The following is an 18,273-nucleotide window of genomic DNA, read 5'->3' as shown; positions in this document are numbered from 1 at the left end:
GAAAATATTTGCAAATCATATATCTAAGATAATTGTAACTTGAATATTTTAAAAACTCTGACAACAATAAAATATAAATAATTCTATACTAGTCAAAATACCGCATTTCTCCAAAAATGATTTACAAGTGGCCAATAAGCACACTGAAAAATTATCAACATCGATAGTTACTGGGGATATGAGAATCAAAACCACAAGACGCCATTTCACACCCCCTAAAACGGCCATCATCTGAGAGACAGAAATAGGAAGCGTCAGGGAGGTGTGAGGAACGGAGCTCTCCTCCACTGCCTGTGGGAATGTGAGATGCTGATGTGGCCAACAGTTTGACCTCAACGTTCACAGTCAGAGTCACCGAAGCCTAGTATTAACATGAATCGACAATTCAAATTTTATAAAATATTTTTGCAGTTTATTTGGCACATCAAGTAAAACTTTAAAAATTAATATCAATCATAAGGTTGTTAAAATAGAACCATTTGTAGTGCCCAGAACAAAGGGGTTACTTGCACTTTCAGTAACAATGCATAAAAAACCGCTTCAGGAAATCCGAGTGTTTATCTCACAAGTGAAATCAGGTATGGCTTCTCAACCATCCCCACAGCCCATCAGTAGTTCCAGCAGTGGCTAGTTTCTGAACGCTTGAAGCAAGACTGGCTAATTTATAAAGAAAAGAGGTTTAATTGCCTCACCGTTCTGCAGGCTGTAGAGGAAACATAGCCACTTCTGCTTCTGGGGCGGCCTCAGGAAACTCCCAATCATGGCGGAAGGTGAAGGGGACAGGCAGTGACGGGGCCAGAGAGCGCGAGCCGCACGCTTGTAAAAACCAAGTCTCGCGAGAACTCACTACCAAGAGCGCTGCATCAAGGGCACGATGCTAAACCGTCCATGAAAAATCCACTTCCACGATCCCGTCACCTCCTCCCAGGGACACAGAACCAAACAACATCACAAGCAAATTGATGTCGGGCTTGTGGGGTGAACGCACGTGGTCACAGCTGAGTCAGGTGTTTGCATGAGGATTGAGAACCGTTTTCCTCTGCAGTAGCCTCCCTACTGACTAACTACATGGGGGCTCCTGTGTGCTGAGTCCCTGGCGGGTTCGAGTTTGGGCCACTCCGTGTTCTCTAGAGACAGCGCGTGTGTGCGGCAAGTGGTCACTCACACCCAGGACCTGCTTCACCAGCAGGTTTAGCTCAGCTTTGATCCTCATATGACAGTTATTTTGCAACATTAGGAAAAAACAGTTTCTGTAGTGATTTTTTCTCTTCCAATCTAGATAAACACCAGGCTACTATAAATGTGATGGAATTTTAAACACCAGGGAAAAAGAACCAGCTACCTGGGGGTTTCTCTTTTCCTCCAGCCACATAGAGCCATTCTTATCCTGAAATCTGAGATCCCTTCAGATACTCCCAGAGTAAAAGTAAAAGGAACCATTGTACCAACAGCTAAGATGACCATCGCCTGGGTATTTAACACTTCAGTTCTTACTAAAAGTGGTCTTCCTGTAAATCCGAAATGCATTTAGTATTGTAGAAATAATCACATTGTTGAACTTTGAAGAACAAAGATTTTTGAGATTTTGAAATACAACATTAACAGGTTTAAAATGTTCTATGGTTCTTGTCTTTCACTGTCACTCTGTCTCCACATTCTGATGCTTTGACATGTTATGGTTGTGAGGCAGGGAAGGCAAGCCTCAAAATTGGAGCTTAGCTCAGAAACGTTCTTTGCTTTGCCCAGGAAAGAATTCCAGGGTGGCCCGTGGTGGCAGGCGGTGGCCGTGCACAGCAGCAGCAGAGGTCCTGCTTGCTCCTCATGGAGCAGGGCTACCCCATGGGCAGTGCACCCAGAGCAGCAGCTCAGAGGCATCTCTGCACTCCTATTTATACCCACTTTTAATTACCTGCAAATGAAGGAGCAGTTTATGCAGAACTTTCTAGAAAAGAAGTGGTAACTTCTGGGTCTTTGGGTTGTTGCCATGTAAAGGGGCATGGCAGGTGTTGCCATGGCAATTGTAAAGTGACATGGCTCTGGAGGGTGTGTCTAAGGGAGACTTTTGTCTCTTCCCTGCTTTAGCTAGTCCTCAATCTGGTCCAGGGTTCAAGCCCCCTTCCAGGGTCAAGTCGGGCCTACTACCTTAGTTGCAAGAATCTCTCTCTTCTCTTCTCTCCTCTCCTCTCCTTCTCAATCTCTTTATCTCTCTCTCTCTCCCCTACTAATTAAAGATTATGAATGGTTTGAAAACACTCTTTAAGGAAGAGGACAGAGGACTCTAGCTGTAAATATCTATGTACCCAAGAGTGAAATGTTCACCTACTTAGTTTCCTAATATTGTTTAAATTAACACCTTTAACTTCACAAATGCATGTGCTCCTGTGATGACCTCACCAATAAGGCAATTCAGTACACTCCTCCCCCTAGAAAGTGGCCCCACCCTGTGCATGCTGCCCCCATGCATGGCCCCCAACTCAGGACAGTCACTGCCCTGGCCTCCTCCTCCTTAGCACGGCTGCTCCTGCTGTTGAACATTCTGGAATCTTCTGTTAGGTCCTCTTTTGAATATGGGTTCTGTCACTCAACCCAATGATCTTGATATTTCTGCACTTTTTGGGGTTACTTGTTCCTATTTTCTGAGCACTGCTCTCTTGTATGACTACATCACGATCTGTGTATCTCTTCTCCAGCTGAAGAGCGTTGGTGTGGTTTTCAGTGTGGGATGTTAGGAATAAAGCTCCTCTGAGCACCGCTCCACAGGTCTCGTGCACACGTATGCTTTCATGTCTCTTGTATGAATACGTTGCGGCTTGTGTGTCTCTTCTCCAGCTGAGGAGCGTTGGTGTGGTTTTCAGTGTGGGATGTTAGGAATGAAGCTGCTCTGAGCACCGCTCCACAGGTCTCGTGCGCACTTATGCTTTCGTGTCTCTTGGGTAGATACTTGGAAATGGCCTTGCTGGGTAATTCAGTGGGTTAATGGTAAATATTTTAAGAAACTGCTGAAGCATTTTATGAGGTTTTTTTACATTTCCACCAGCAGCGTATGAGAGTTTTAAGTGGCTGATATCATCTTACCCCTGGTTTGATTAGTCATCTTAGACATTCCAGTAGACCTACTGGGGCATCTGGTTTTAATTCTCTTTTGTAGTCCCCTGTTGTATAAAGCTGTCAGGAACTATTTCATGGCTCATTCTGCCTGTATTTATCTTTTTTGGAAAAGAGTTTGTGCAACACTTACGGTGTTTTCACCACACTGGGTTGTTGGGTTTTTTGCTTTGGAATTATTGAGTGCTGGGAGTTCTCTGTATATTCAGATATGTGAGTTGCAGATAAAGATATTTTCGCTCAGCGTGTTGCTCACCTTTTTATGTCTTTTGCAGAGCAAGTTCCTGTTTTGATGAAAATGAATGTATCATTTTATAAAGAAATTATCCTCTGTGGTAGCATAGATAAAATACTTCTTACAACTCAAAGTTGCAACAGTTTTCTCCTGTGTCTTCTGCCATATGTTTTCTATATTTAACTTCTCATGATTCATCTTGAAGAAAGAAATTACACAGTGTGTGGTACGGAACAAAGTCCTTTTTCTAATATCTAATTTTTTTAGCATAGTTTTTAGAAAATACTTATTTTTTCGCTCAACTGTCTTCGCAAAAAGAGTGTGTGTGTGTTTGTGTGTGTGTTTAATTAAGAATGGATGTTGGATACTGGAAAGGCAGTTGGCCACATACGACTAGCCGACCTCTGGCCTCCTGCCCCAAAGGTCCACGTCCCTGTCTTCGCCCAGTGCTAGGCTATTCAGTGTGCTTCAGCTTCATAGGACATAGTTGTCAGGGGGTGCAGCCAGGTGTATGTCTTCTTCTCTATCAGGTAGTTTCACTATTCCTGGTCCTTTGAGCTTCACTATGAACTTTACAATGTTTGTCAATTTCTACAAAAAAAATGGCTTCTGAGAGTTTGACTGGGATTGCATTGAATGGAGAGGTCGATGTGGGGAGAGCTGACATCTTGGCCATGTGGGCTTTTCAAATCCCTGGAGACAGAACATGTCTTGACTGAGTTGGGTCTTCTTTAATAGATGTGCATTTTAGTATTTGCTATGCACACTTTGCACAGTTTTTGTCAGATTTAACTCTTAAGTGTATTTTATTTTGTCATGTTTTTGTAAATGGATTTCTAAATTTTATTTTATAACATTCCTTGCTAATAAAATACATACAATTTTACTTTTGCATTCTGACAGTGTATTCTGAAAGCTTGCTAAAACTACATATTTGTTCAATCCAGTTTTTAGATTCTACAACATTGTCCACATATCTGATCATGTTGTTGTGAATAAAGACCATTTTGCTTCTCCCTTTCTGATATGGATTTCTTTTGTTTCTTTTTCTTTCCATATGCTGTGGCTAGAATATCTGTCGTGATAGGTAGTAGACTTGGTAAGCACAGGTATCCTGACCTTGTTCCTGAGCATGAGGGTGCAGCCAGTCTTCCACTGTTGAGTGTGGTTATACTCGTAGGTTTTCCATAGATGCCTGATACAAGGCTGAAGAATTTCTCTGCTGTTCTTTATTGAGAATTTTTTATATTGAGAATGGATTCAGGTGGAGTCTGAATGCCCTGCCAGCCTCTCCTCTCCAGCTCCTGTCTCCAGCCTTAATGCCCAAATGCAGAACTTCAGGAAGGAGACCCCAGGCCCTCCTGCCTCCTTCCTAATCACCCATGAGCTCTGCTGGGGCCGTCTTCGTGGGAGAGGGAAACCTGTGGAGAGGGCAGCTGATGGCGGCGAAAGGGCCTCCCCTCCCAGGGCCTCCACCACGCCCACCTTTCTCCTCCACTGGACACCGCCTTCCTGTAGTTGGCTGTTCCTAAAATCCCTTTCCATGTGCATGTTAGTAACTCAACTACTGGCAGCTGACCCGCCTGTGTGGCCGGCCCTCGCGGTGCACTTCTGGGCCCTTGGCCTTGTGGGGAGCTCCTCCTGGGCATCGTCACTGCCTCGTCCCGTGTCCTGCACACCCTCTGCTCTTTGTGGGCAGGTAATCACCTCTGGAAACACATCTCACCTTTTGTGTCTGTCCCTTCATCATTGCTTGGACAGGGAGGTGGTGTTCTTTCCTTCCAGGCACTGCTGTGGTTACTGGGAATCCATGGGTCGGGATTCCTTGGAGGGGCCACCTTCCTTCCAGAGAGAGTAGGAAGATGCTCTGTCTCAGAGTAATGGTGTTTGCACTCTGGTTCCAGCACCTGTGACTGGTGTGGACCTGGACAAACGTCTCCAGCCCCTCAGCCTCAGACCCTTCGTTTGACCTGGGCAATGACGGCACCTGCCACCCTGTCCTGTCATACCAGGGGCCGGCATAGGGGTCTCCTGGTTCAATCCTGGTCCAAGAAGGGTACGAAGCGACTAATTTCAGCATGTCACCAGCTGCCAGTTCCCTGAGCCAGGTGGAGTTGCCCACCCTGCCCCCACTTGGCCCCAGCGTCAGCTCTGGCCTTGAGGGATGTCTGGGCCCTCCCCTGTGTTTCTCATTGGCGTCATCCACTGGGTCATTCCACCAACGTCTCCATGTCCAAGTCTTTGGGATTCCACATTTCTAGGCCTGGCTTCTCTTCCTAAATTCAGGATAGAAGCTACTGTGCATTACTTCACAGCAAGTATCTCAACTCCCTCTGCACAAAACAAACAAGGCCTCCCTCTCCTAACCCTGCCCTCCCTCAGGGCCATGCCCGGGCATCCTGGCCTCTCCATAGTCACTCACCCGGAGCCCGCAGTCCCTCGATGTTAGCTCTGCCATCTGTGCCCTGCTGATGAATGGGCCTCACTGCAGTGAACCGCCCTTCACAGGTCATGCCCCCAGGTAGCCCCATGCCGTGATCATATGCCCAGAGCCAGGTGGGACTGGCTGGTGAATTCAGAGAAGTAGGTCCCTCAACAGTTATCAGAGGCTCGGCTGGGGCGTGCGTGAGACCTGGGCATGTGAGCTTCCTCGAGGCGCTCTGGGTGTCAGGAGTTCAGGCCTCTCCATTGCATCTCAACCTGAAATAAACCACAGTAAATTCATCCATCCGTCCACAGATACTGGGTTATTCCCAGTGTTTTGCTCCTACAAATAAGGCTTCTGCAGACATCCACTTACAGTTTTTCTGCGGAAATATTTTCATTTCTCGTGGGTGAATGCCAAGCACTAAATGACTGGGTCGTATAGTAAGTAGGTGGGTGTTTGACCTTTCAGAACAGTTTCCCGAGTGGCTGTGCCTTTTGTATTCTCACCAGCAGTGTGTGAGCATTTTGGTTGCTCTAGGTTCTCACAATACCCATGCCATCAGTCTTTTAAATTCCCATATTCTAGTATGTGGTGGTATTCCATTTTTAGTTTAATTTGTACTTCTCAGATGACTAAAGGTGTCAAGATTTGTTTCATAAAATTATTGGCTATTCTTACATCTTCTTTCATAAATTGTCCAGTCATAGCGCTTGCCCATTAATTTAAGTGATAATTTTATTTTTGAGTTGTAATAGTCCTTTATATCTTCTGGATAAAATCCTAAATAAAACAGAACCCCTAAAGGTATTTAACTTCTAGAAGAAAATGTAGAAGAATGTCCTTATGAACTTTGGTTAGACAATGATTTATTAAATGGGACATAAGAGTATAAGACATAAAACAGAAATAATAACTTGGACCTTATCTTAGTCCATTTTGTGTTGCTATAACAGAATACCTGAGACTGGCTAATGTGTAAAGAACAGGGATTTATGTATTTCCTTTTATTTATTTATTTTTTTTCTTGAGACAGAGTCTCACTCTGTTGCCCAGGCTGGAGTGCAGTGGTGTGATCTCAGCTCACTGCAACCTCTGCCTCCCAGGTTCAAGTGATTCTCCTGCCTCAGCCTCCTGAGTAGCTGGGACTACAGGCGTGCACCACCACACCTGGCTAATTTTTGTGTTTTTAGTAGAGACGGGGTTTCACCATGTTGCTCAGGTTGGTCTCGAACTCCTGACCTTGTGATCCGTCCACCTCAGCCTCACAAAGTGCTGGGATTATAGGCGTGAGCCACTGTGCCCGGCCCAAAACAGGGATTTATTTCTTATGGTTCTGGAGGCTGGGAAATCCAAGGTTGAAGGACAGCATCTGACGAGGGTCTTCTTGCTGCCACATCCCATGAAGGAAGGTGGACAGGCAAGAGAGCAAGAAGGAAGGGACCAGGCTCCTCACTCCCATGATAACTAACCCACTCTCAGGATAACTAACCTGCCCCCATGATAACTAACCCATTTTAAGGATAACTGGCCCACTCCCATGATAACTAACCCACTCCCATGATAACTAACCTACTCTCAGGGTAACTAACCTACTCCTGTGATAATTAATCCACTCTCAGGCTAACTAACCCACTCCCATGATAACTAACCCACTCTCAGGATAACTAACCCAGTCTCAGGATAGCTAACCCACTCCCATGATAACGAACCTACTCCCCTGATAACTAACCTGCTCCTGTGATAACTAACCCACTCTTAGGATAACTAACCCACTCTCAGAATAACTAACCCACTCTCAGGATAACTAACCTGCTCCTGTGATAACTACCTCACTCCTGTGATAGCAGCAGGAATCCATTCATGAGAGCTCAGATTCACCCTGCAAAGGCCCCACCTCCCAACGCTGTTGCATTTGGAATTAAGTTTCCCTCACATGAACTCTGGGACTCACACTCAAAGCAGGGCAGACTTAATGAAATAGACCTTCTTCTCTTTGATAGCCACCATTGGCAAAGGGAAAAGTGAAGCCATGGACTTGGAGAAAACACTCACCACACACATACCTGGCAAAGAATGTGCTTGCCCAATGGAGCCAGTCTCCTTAGAGTGGCTCAGGTCCCTTTCCCAGGGAAATGCTGCCACAGGGAAGCCACGACTGGCTCATCCTGGGAGGGGGGAGGGGTCCTGCCACCACCATCCCGAGTGGGCCAGAGGGAAATGGCAGGTGTCCCTCCAAATCACCAAGAGAAAGGGCAGGGGACCCAGACTCTGAGGGAGGGTGCAGGGACCTGCCTTCTGTCCATCTGTTACTTGGGGAGGGGTGTTGGTCTTTCGTCTTCTGCATGAACAAATGTGATTTTCTCAGTGTGAGCTGCTTACCCCAGACTTCATGGCACATAAACACCCTTGCCCAGGTTCTCTTATAACTGTTTTTGTCCCATCCTGAACTCCCTGGGGCTCTGCGGGTCATTCATGCTTCATTCCTAATGCAAATCATTAGTGAAATTCTGTTGCAATGTTGTACAAATCAGAAAACACACGTTGGATTGAAAACATAAGCACTGAGAGGAGCCGTAGCAGCCTGGATCTCCTGTGGGTGGCTCTTCCTCTGTTGTGGGCTGGGTTGGGGGGTGGGCTCAGTGCGTGTGGCTAAGACCAGCAGCATGCACCTGCCTGCAGGACAGCCACTGTGGGGAGGAGACCCAGAGGTCTTGTGGTGTCTTGGGGGACACTGGGTGCACCTTGGGGGACCCAACTTGGCTCCTCCCTTATCCCCAAGCTCATTAGTGCTGGCATTGGTTTCAAATGACGCACGTCACTGGGCTCTCAGAAAGGTGACCAGGTAGGCCAGTATCTGGCTGTCTATGTATCTATGTGTCTATCAGTCTGTCCCTCAGTCAATCTATCTATCTATCTATCTATCTATCTATCTATCTATCTATCTATCTATCATTTGTCCATCATCTATCTATCATCATTTCCAAGGAGGCTGGGTCTGCAGCTTCACCTTCCGACACCCACTTCCCAGGGAACTTTGTGCTCAGCATCCTGAAGGTCCCCCGTGAGCCCCTGGCAATGTCAGAGCCCCTCCTGCTGGGAGCGTTTCCCTACTGAGGCGGACACAGAGCAGAAACCAGACAGGAACTCACTTTATAAAGACATCTGGCCACACCACTTACAGCCAGATAGCAGGCATAATTGATGAAGTATTTACATACACATTTGGAATAGAAGGCACCACTAGGAGTGGCAGGAGTATCATTATATAATTACGAAGTTGGCTAAGTGAACAAAGTCTAGCTTTTAAAATAATATGCTCGAAATTTTCAAACAACACAACCACTAACTGCAGGAAATTGGTCAAATTTGCTCCATCTCTGAATCCATCATCTCATCTGTAAATGAGGGATGATAAGTTGTCCTCTAGATACTTTTATATGCACACAACATAAAATTGACCATTTTAAGTTACAAGACTGAGTAGCATTTAGCACCCTCCGTGCTATGCAAACTGCCACCTCTGTCCAGTTCCACAACATGTTTCTCACCCTAGAAGGAAATCTTGCACCCTGCAGCAGGCTCTTCCCACCCACTCCCACCCCTGCACCCACCACTCTTTCTGTTTCTGGATTTAACTGTTCTGGATACTTCATATAAGAAGAGTCACCCAGCATAAGAGCTTCTGTGCCCGGCGCCTTTCCCTTTGTGTCCTGTGTTCCAGGTTCATCCGTGGGGGACCCGGGTTAGCACTTCATCCCTCAGTGCGCCGGACACCGCTGAGTTGTAGGAACAGACCCCCACCTGCTTCTCTGTCCTTTGGGGGTGGACACTGAGGTTGCTTCCATGTCCTGGCTGTTGTGGGTAGTGTTTCTGTGACATTTGTGCGGAGACATTTGTTCAGGAACCTGTGTTCAGCTCCCTTGAGCATATACTGAGGAGTAAAGTTGCTGGCCCATATGGTGATTCTGTGTTTAACTTTTTGAGGAGTCATTCTAGAAATGCCGAGGAGTTAAGATGGTGTACACAGAAATTTCTAGAAGATCGCTCTGCACACAATGGAGGTGTCCACTCTTTTAGTCATTGAAAAGCACATGACATGGCGTTAGCAACTTCAGCCCCTCACAGACTGAAAATGGCAGGCAAGAAAGGAAAGAGCTGCTGCACCTGTGGCCTTTTAGGGATTTTTATTTTTATTTATTTTTTATTGTTTTAGAGACAGCATCTTGTTATGCTGCCTAGGCTGGACTTGAACTTCTGGGCACAAGTGAGCCTCCCGCCTCAGGCTCCTGGGTGGCTGGGACCACAGGGCCATGCCACCATGCCTGGTTATAGGGATATTTTTAATGCAAAACTCAGCAGGCCCTCTGTGAGCTCACTCCTTACTAGGAGCCCTTGGAGTAGCCATTCCTTTCGCTCACTCTGGAGCAGATGGAGGGATGGGGAGCATCACTACAGTTCTTCACGTCAGAGCTATGGAAAAAGAGACTCAGCAGCGGTCTCATCTCTGCAGATGAGGTCTCATCTGACCCTCATCGTTGTACGATTCATTATTCAAGTCATGATGGGAGGATGATGTTTTCATCACTACGTGGGACTTCACACACTCTAGAAGGTGACCCTCACGTGGTGAGAGCTCATCTGTAAGCAGGGGCGTCTCTGAATTTTAGGGCAGCTGGGCAGTGGGGACAAAACAAAAGCAACTTGCAAAAGCTGCTGAGGCCGAGCTGGTGAGCCACAGACTTTACTCGGGCACCACCCAGCTTAAAAAGTCCTGCTGTGCAGTAAGTCTCAAAGGTCAGTTATAAAATCTTATTATACAGGACACTCGGGAGGGTGATGCTGTGTCTCCCACACACAAATGCCTTGGCTGTGGCGCTGTGGGCAGCAGGGCGTCGCCGTGGGCAGCAGGGCATCACCGTGGGCAGCAGGACGTTGCCGTGGGCAGCAGAGCATCGCTGTGGGCAGCTAGGGCATCGCCGTGGGCAGCAGGGCGTCGCCGTGGGCATCACGGCCTCCTCTCCTGGCCCAGCGTCCGTTTTGCTTTTCTTCACTCTGCTGCCTTCGATGGTGGCGATGGGGCCCCCTTCCTAAAATGCACAGTGCAGAGTCCTTACAGCTTTCTCCCTTTTCATCCCACGCTCTCCAAACGTTTTATTTTACACTGACGAGAGACTCACAGGACGGCCGCAGAGCGCGGGCTCGCGCGCCCCTCGCTGACTGGCTGGCGTCTGGCGCTGCCGGGTTGGGCGCCGGCGCTGGTGCGACTGCGCAGAGCAAGGGCGGCCCCTACGCAGCCACTTCCGGTTTTTCCCGCCAGCGCCTCCCTGAGTCCGTCCCGGATCCCACGTGATTCATTCCATATTCCCCCTCGTCTCCTCCCATCCTCCAGAATTCACCGGCTCCCCTTGTCTTTTGTGACTTACACGCTTCTTGCTGTGCAGCGGTTCAGCTGTTTTGCAGAATCGGCCTGGGTTTCATTTGCTCCGTGTTTTCTCCTGACTGGGGTGAGGCTGTGGAATTTTGGCGGGAGCCCCTCAGGAGCCCAGCTGCGCCTCCCAAGTGTCCAGTCGCGGCGTCCTGAGGTGGGGTCGTCTGTCAGTGGGGACATGGGCCGGGATCCTTCGATGGTGATGAGCATCTTGGGGAGCTGCTCTTCTCGGAGATGCGAATGCTGCTTCTCTCCATCTTCCACCCAGCAGCTTCCACATCCATCGGGGGACCTCCCCGCCCCTTCATTACTGGAGTTTAACCGTGGCTCTCTGTTGAATCACCGGTGGGCTTCTCCAGTGAGAAGGAGCTGGCCCTTCCACTCTGCACATGCATTTATTTGATTATTTACTTATATCAGTATGGACTCATGAGTATTTATATGCTATGGCACAAAATACATTTTAAAAAATATTGTTGCCTCAGTTGTCCCACGCTGGCCCTTGGAAGCTCCTTCAGGCTGGACAGGCTCTTCGTTGTGCTCTTTTGACAAACACACACCCTCTCTGGGGGCACGTCGCTGGTTCCCGGAACACAAGATACTCCAAGCTGGTCCTGGATTTTCCCTGCCTCAGCCCTGGCACCCGTCAGTTCTCCAAGGACCCCAGGTCTCATTGATTCCAATCCAACAACACAGGGTTTATTTTAGCCTGAGTTGTTCATTGTCTTCAGGAGTGAAAAGATGTCTCTCCTTGTTTATTTTTACATATTGTTTGATTCTAGTTTCAGAATTGCAAACCCACATGCTACAATAAGTACCTTTACTCACTAGATTGCAGTGTCTGCGCCCAGTCAAGGCTGTTTCCGGGGTGCCTGGGTCGGTTGCATCTCCCTGCCCTCCAGGATCTTTCCCTCTGCAGTGTGTGAGACTCATTTGTCTGTGACCATCGTCCATCCCAGCTTACCCCCCAGCTAAGGTCCTGGTAGGTCACAGTCACTCGTTTCTGGAGCAGATGGAGGGATGGGGAACATCATGATTGTTCTTCAAATCAGAGCTATCAGAAAAGAGACTCAGCAAAAATGCTCAGCCTCTCCCCGTCCTGACACCCCTTCCCACTCCCTGGTACCCCCACTGTGCAGGAACCGGTTTCTAAGGCTTCTGGTTCAATGAGTGATCAGGCAGCAGCTGTGTGTGATCCTGTTCCCCTTCCTTCTCTCGTGTGGGAGCACTGGAGACAGATGTTCTTAGGGCTTCTCCACTCTCACTGGATAGGCCACCCTGGAAACCCATCTGCTTCTCCTCACAGGGACCCTCCTCCTTCCTCAAACCACACAGCGCCCTGTCGTGTGAATTCACCTGTTCATTCAACCCACCCTTCCACACGACAGAATGTGCAATGTACGTGACAAGTATTTTCTCTGTTAGTTGCCCCTGACTTGTTGTTTTGGTCATGCGTTTAAAGTGGTTTATCAAATTTATCAGTCTTTTTCCTTTGTTACCTCTGGATTTTGAGTCATAGTCAAACTTCCTCTGAACCAACGTTAAGGTATTTACGCATTGTTTTCTTCCAGTAGTTATGTGGTTTCATGTTTAAACATGGAGATCCCTGGTCCATTGGGAGTTAATTCTTATGTACAATGTGAGATAGAAACTTAATTCTGTCCTTTTCCAAACAGCTGCCCAGTAGTCCCAGGATCCGTTAAGAAAATGACCATCTTCGTCCCGGAGCTTAGAGACTCCCCTCTGTCATGGACTAAATTCTCACCGTATTTGGGTCTATTTCTGGAATTTCTGTTTATGAACCACACTTCCATAATTTTAGAGGTTTGTGGTACTGTCTGATGGGGCCTCTATTTCTGAAAAGCTTTTCATAGATTTTACTTTTAAACATTAGTTCCTGTACACGTTTCGTTCCTCTCAGGCATCCGATGATGTGGGCCCAAGTCCTTCTCTTCCTGCCTCCACACACGCTTCATTCTTCTCAGGCATCCGATGATGTGGGCCCAAGTCCTTCTCTTCCTGCCTCCACACACGCTTCATTCTTCTCAGGCATCCAATGATGTGGGCCTGAGTCCTCCTCTTCTTGCCTCTGTACACGCTTCATTCTTCTCAGGCATCTGATGATGTGGGCCCGAGTCCTCCTCTTCCTGCCTCCTGTCACCACCACTTTCCCTGACACACTGTTTTGTCATTTACATTCTCTTGGTAGTTTTTCTGCCTTTCTTTGATGTCCCCTATCACATTTCCATTTGAAATTTGAGTCTATTTTCCTCAGGCACCTTTAAATGTATTATTTTAAGAGCACTTTTAGGTTTACAGTAAAACTGAGCAGAAAATACAGAGAGCTCCCACATAGACATACGACCCCCTCTGAGGCACACATGGTCCTGTTATTAATACCTTGCATTGGTGTGGTGCAGAGAGCTCCCACATAGACGTATGACCCCCTCTGAGGCACACATGGTGCTGTTACTGACACCGTGCATTAGTGTGGTGCATTTGCCATAGTTGATGAACCAATACTGATAAATTATCGTTAATTAATGTCCATGGTTTACGTCAGTGTTAACACTTGGTGCACATTCCAGAGGTTTTGAAAATGTGTAATGACGTGTGCCACGCAGAGGTGTGCCCCCTACCACAGTGCCACCTAAGATTCTCTGTGTTCCAGCGGTTCACCCCTCCCTTCCCACAGCCTCGAACCGTGGATCTCTTTCCCTGTCTTCAGAGTTTTGCCTTTTCCCAAAGGTCCTGCAGTTGGAACCATAGGTTGGGGTCTTTTCACAGGGGCTGCTTTCACTACGACTGTGCGCTGAAGCCCTCCACAGTGTGCGTGGCTCGTGGTCCAGCTCTTTCCAGTGCTGGATTCTCTGCAGTGTCTGACGTACCACAGTTTTGTAGGAAGCCCCCACACCACCTTCCACAGCAGCTGGGCCATTTGCATTCCCCCCAGCAGGAATGAGCATTTCTGTTCCACGTCCCTGCCGGCTGCTGGTGGGGCTCGGGTTGGAGTCAAGCTGTTCTATGAGGTGCTCCTTCATTACGCAAAGAGTTCTTATAACTCATACGGAAGTAGTATTATTGTGTGTGGTACGTGTTCTTTATTTCTAAGATAACTTTGTCTTTTTCTTCCATTTATTTCCTGCGTTAAATCAATTATTTTTATTACTCTGTTTTTCGCCCATATCTTACATTTTTACATTTCTGATTCAAGGTGGCTTTTCAGATCTCCCAAGGCTGGCTTGAGGGTCTCTAATTTCTCAGGGGTGTTGACTTACACGTTTCTCTGCCTCGTGGCTGTTTTTGGGGAGTTTTCTTCCTTTGGCTTTGGTGAACATTCGCCCCTGGTTTCCCGCCACAGCTCTGTGTGAATTGTCTTTCTCCCTCTCTTTGGTGACGGCGGGTGGCATAGAAGGCTCTGGCCTGCTGGCGCCCAGCTCCTCCAGTCCTGCAGTGCCGGGGGCTTCTGTGCTGCTGTTCTCAGCGGGAGGGTCTGCACCTCAGCTGTGGGGTCCGCTTCTGCCTTGCAGTCCCAACGTCATCCTGTTTTCCTTTGCTCCCCTTCTCCTCCCCCAGGAACTCTGTGTTTGGGAGACTGGACTGTCAGTCAGGCCTCCGCCCTGGGGTCTGGCTGTGAATGGGTGGGCTCTGCCTCCTGGGCTTGCTCCCTGCCCTGTGGGCCTCAGTGACGCTGGCCCCGGCTCCACCTCTCAAGGGCATCTGTGCAGGTCTGTGGCTCAGCCTCCTTCATTCTCAGTGACTCTCTGTCCTCCGGGGACGTGGGATGCTTGCCCCTCCCAGGGGCATTCCTCAACCTCCTTTCCTCATCGGGCCTTGCAGGGACTCACAGGCAGCCTGCACCCCCGAGCTCCTCCTCCTGCCTTAAATGCCAGCTTCCCGAGCCTGGGAGCTGCTGGAGGTGGGGCTTCCCGAGCCTGGGAGCTGCTGGAGGTGGGGCTTCCCGAGCCTGGGAGCTGCTGGAGGCGGGGCTTCCCGAGCCTGGGAGCTGCTGGAGGCTGGGCCGGGTCTTAAGGTCTCTGCATCTCCAGTGCTGGTCGCAGCTCGGGCAGGGGTGTCTGAGGCAGATGTCCTGTGCCATCCTCCGTTCACGGCACCCTGTATCCAGTTGTGATGTCTAAAGGCCTAGCAGCAGCCAGCGAGTCGGCCAGGCCTGGGAGGACTTCACACTGAGCACCCAGACCCCTCAGTGGGCATCTGGACTTCGGTAGGAGGAGGCCACCCAACCTAGGACACAAATAATTCAGGTTCTGTCCTTTAATATGAGACGTATAACCATGAGGTCGTTTTTTTCTAGGTTTCAGAAAAGGAATTTTCTTAAAAGCAGCATAGGGGTGTGTTTGTACCGAGGGTTCACCCAGTTAAGATGGATTTTAATAGTTTCTCCTCTTTCCCGTTTTCTTCCTGTGTCTTTCTCCACAAACAGGAGCTGGGGGCTGGACCCCACTCGTATCAAATAAGAACCAATGGCTGCAGATCGACCTTGGAGAGAGGGTGGAGGTCACAGCGGTGGCGACGCAGGGCGGGTACGGGAGCTCCGACTGGGTGACCAGCTACATCCTGATGTTCAGCGACAGCGGCAGCAACTGGAAGCAGTACCGGCGGGAGGACAGCATCTCAGTAGGTCCTGGTGGGAGGACAGTGTCTTGGTGGGTCCCCAGTGGGAGGACAGCATCTCGATGGGTCCTGGTGGGAGGACAGTGTCTCGGTGGGTCCCCAGTGGGAGGACAGCATCTCGATGGGTCCTGGTGGGAGGACAGTGTCTCGATGGGTCCTGGTGGGAGGACAGCATCTCTGTAGGTCCTGGTGGGATGACAGCATCTCAGTAGGTCCCCGGTGGGAGGACAGTGTCTTGGTGGGTCCCCAGTGGGAGGACAGCATCTCGATGGGTCCTGGTGGGAGGACAGTGTCTCGGTGGGTCCGCAGTGGGAGGACAGCGTCTCGATGGGTCCTGGTGGGAGGACAGTGTCTCGGTGGGTCCGCAGTGGGAGGACAGCGTCTCGATGGGTCCTGGTGGGAGGACAGTGTCTCGGTGGGTCCTGGTGAGAGGACAGTGTTTCAGTGGGTCCTGGTGGGAGGACAGCGTCTCGGGGGATCGTGGTGGGAGGACAGTGTCTCGGTGGGTCCGCAGTGGGAGGACAGCATCTCGATGGGTCCTGGTGGGAGGACAGTGTCTCGGTGGGTCTGCAGTGGGAGGACAGCGTCTCGATGGGTCCTGGTGGGAGGACAGTGTCTCAGTAGGTCCCCAGTGGGAGGACAGCGTCTCGGTGGGTCGTGGTGGGAGGACAGCATCTCTGTAGGTCCTGGTGGGAGGACAGCGTCTTGGTGGGTCCTGGTGGGAGGACAGCATCTCCGTAGGTCCCTGGTGGGAGGACAGTGTCTCAGTGGGTCCTGGTGGGAGGACAGTGTCTCAGTAGGTCCCTGGCAGGAGGACAGTGTCTTGGTAGGTCCCTGGTGGGACAAGAGCATCTCAGTAGGTTCCTGACGGGAGGACAGCGTCTCGGTAGGTCCCCTCCTGGCAGCACTGGCTCCTGGGGCCTGGCTTGCAGGGATGTCCCCAGGGAGCCCTGGAGGGTTTGGCTCTGGTAGAGAAAAAGCAGCTCCAGGATTTCCTGGCCAAGGTTTCCTGCATTTTCAGATGCACAAAACATGCACAATTTAGTGAGTATGTAAAACAGTTCTATGGCATAGTGGGAAACTGGAAGAAAACCTGGGGTTTCTACTAAAACCATGGGCAGGATCACGTGTAACTAGCCTGTGTTTCGCACAGTCATGTGGAGGGTGGTGTTGGGGCCACATCGCTTCACATGAACCCAGTGAGCACAGCCTGACCCCAAATTCTTTGGCCTAAACTTCTGAAAGACACGGATGGACCCATCTCCCTGTGGACAACCATCTGTGGACTCTGTCCTCTGTCCCACGGCCACATTCAGTAGGTTTTTGGGCAGAGACTGCCTTGAGATTCAATGACCTTGTGTCTCTGGTCCCTAAACTGTCACACACCTGTGCTTCTTTGGGGCAAAATGTTTTTGTTTGCCTAGCTTGTGACTTTTAACAAGACATGCGATTTTCTACATATCTTTCATTACGTAATTACTGAAGTATCTCAGACACATTAGTTTAACCTTGCTGAGCTCGGAGAGTGGTTTAAAATGTTCGGTTTTGTGGCTGGAGTGAGGCCCCAGTAAAGGAGACACTGGTGGCCGTTGTTTACAAACAGCGGCCACCACAGAACCGAGGGTTCGGGTGGTGGATGTTTGTGAGTGGATGTTAAGGGGAGCTCATGTGAGGGGCTGTGGCCAGGGCAGGGCATCAGCCTTCACTTAAAACACCAGCTGAAGGCAACAGGGACTGGAGGAGGCTGCGAGCTCCTTGCCACACTTGGGCAGCTCTGCATTTCCTCTTCGGGAACACCCTGACAAGAAGGGAAAACAGAGGTTCTCGGCGCAGCTCCGGTGACCAGCACAGATGAGCCAGAGAGCCCAGGAGCGGCTCTAACGGGTCAACCACGTCCCCTGCATGGACCTCCCGGACCCCAGCTCTGTGTCCTCCATGAATGGAGGACGTGGGCTGGGTTGGCCCTGGGATAAGCCAGGACTGGGACCACCCTGGCTAAAGCAGAGGGAGGGGACATGAATGAGGGGTCAGCCACCCCCGTCCTGGGAACAGATGCCAGACCAGCTATGACTCTAGTTACAAATCGCGTAGTAACTTCAAAGACAGGCCACCACTGCGGGATGCACGTCAGCACTAATTATATTAAGATTGGGTTTTGGCACAATTTAAAAAGAATAAAGGGGAGCTGGAGACACTGTGGGAATTCTCACCTTCCTGTTCCAGCTGTGCTCTCGGCATCCCTCTTCCTGCTGACTCCTCAGGGGAAACAGCATCAGGACCAAGCCCAGGCCACACTGAGAGGGATGCACCAACTGCAAAGGGTGTGACTGCACTGTCATCGTCGTCCTCATCTGTCCAGTATTCCTGCGAGGCCCCTGTAATTATAAGCAGATGCCATGTATTGTTTGGCTTTTAAAAATTGTGGCACAATATAGATAACAA

At 49.5% G+C, this 18,273-nt stretch overlaps 1 protein-coding gene across 1 annotated transcript in view; it reads left to right on the top strand.

Annotated features, from left to right (window-relative positions):
* LOC103218261 (contactin-associated protein-like 4) overlaps positions 1-18,273 on the top strand; it is a 202,213-nt gene that overhangs the window by 50,911 nt on the left and 133,029 nt on the right. The window contains exon 3 of the mRNA XM_073020237.1: positions 15,641-15,834. Coding sequence (XP_072876338.1) covers positions 15,641-15,834 — 194 coding nt within the window. The remainder of the gene's footprint in view (positions 1-15,640; positions 15,835-18,273) is intronic.

This window comes from Chlorocebus sabaeus, chromosome 10 (genome assembly GCF_047675955.1).
Source record: "Chlorocebus sabaeus isolate Y175 chromosome 10, mChlSab1.0.hap1, whole genome shotgun sequence".
NCBI classification, from domain to species: Eukaryota; Metazoa; Chordata; class Mammalia; order Primates; family Cercopithecidae; genus Chlorocebus; species Chlorocebus sabaeus.
The sequence above is the reverse complement of the archived record's forward strand: the minus strand, read 5'-3'. Positions and strand labels throughout refer to the sequence as shown.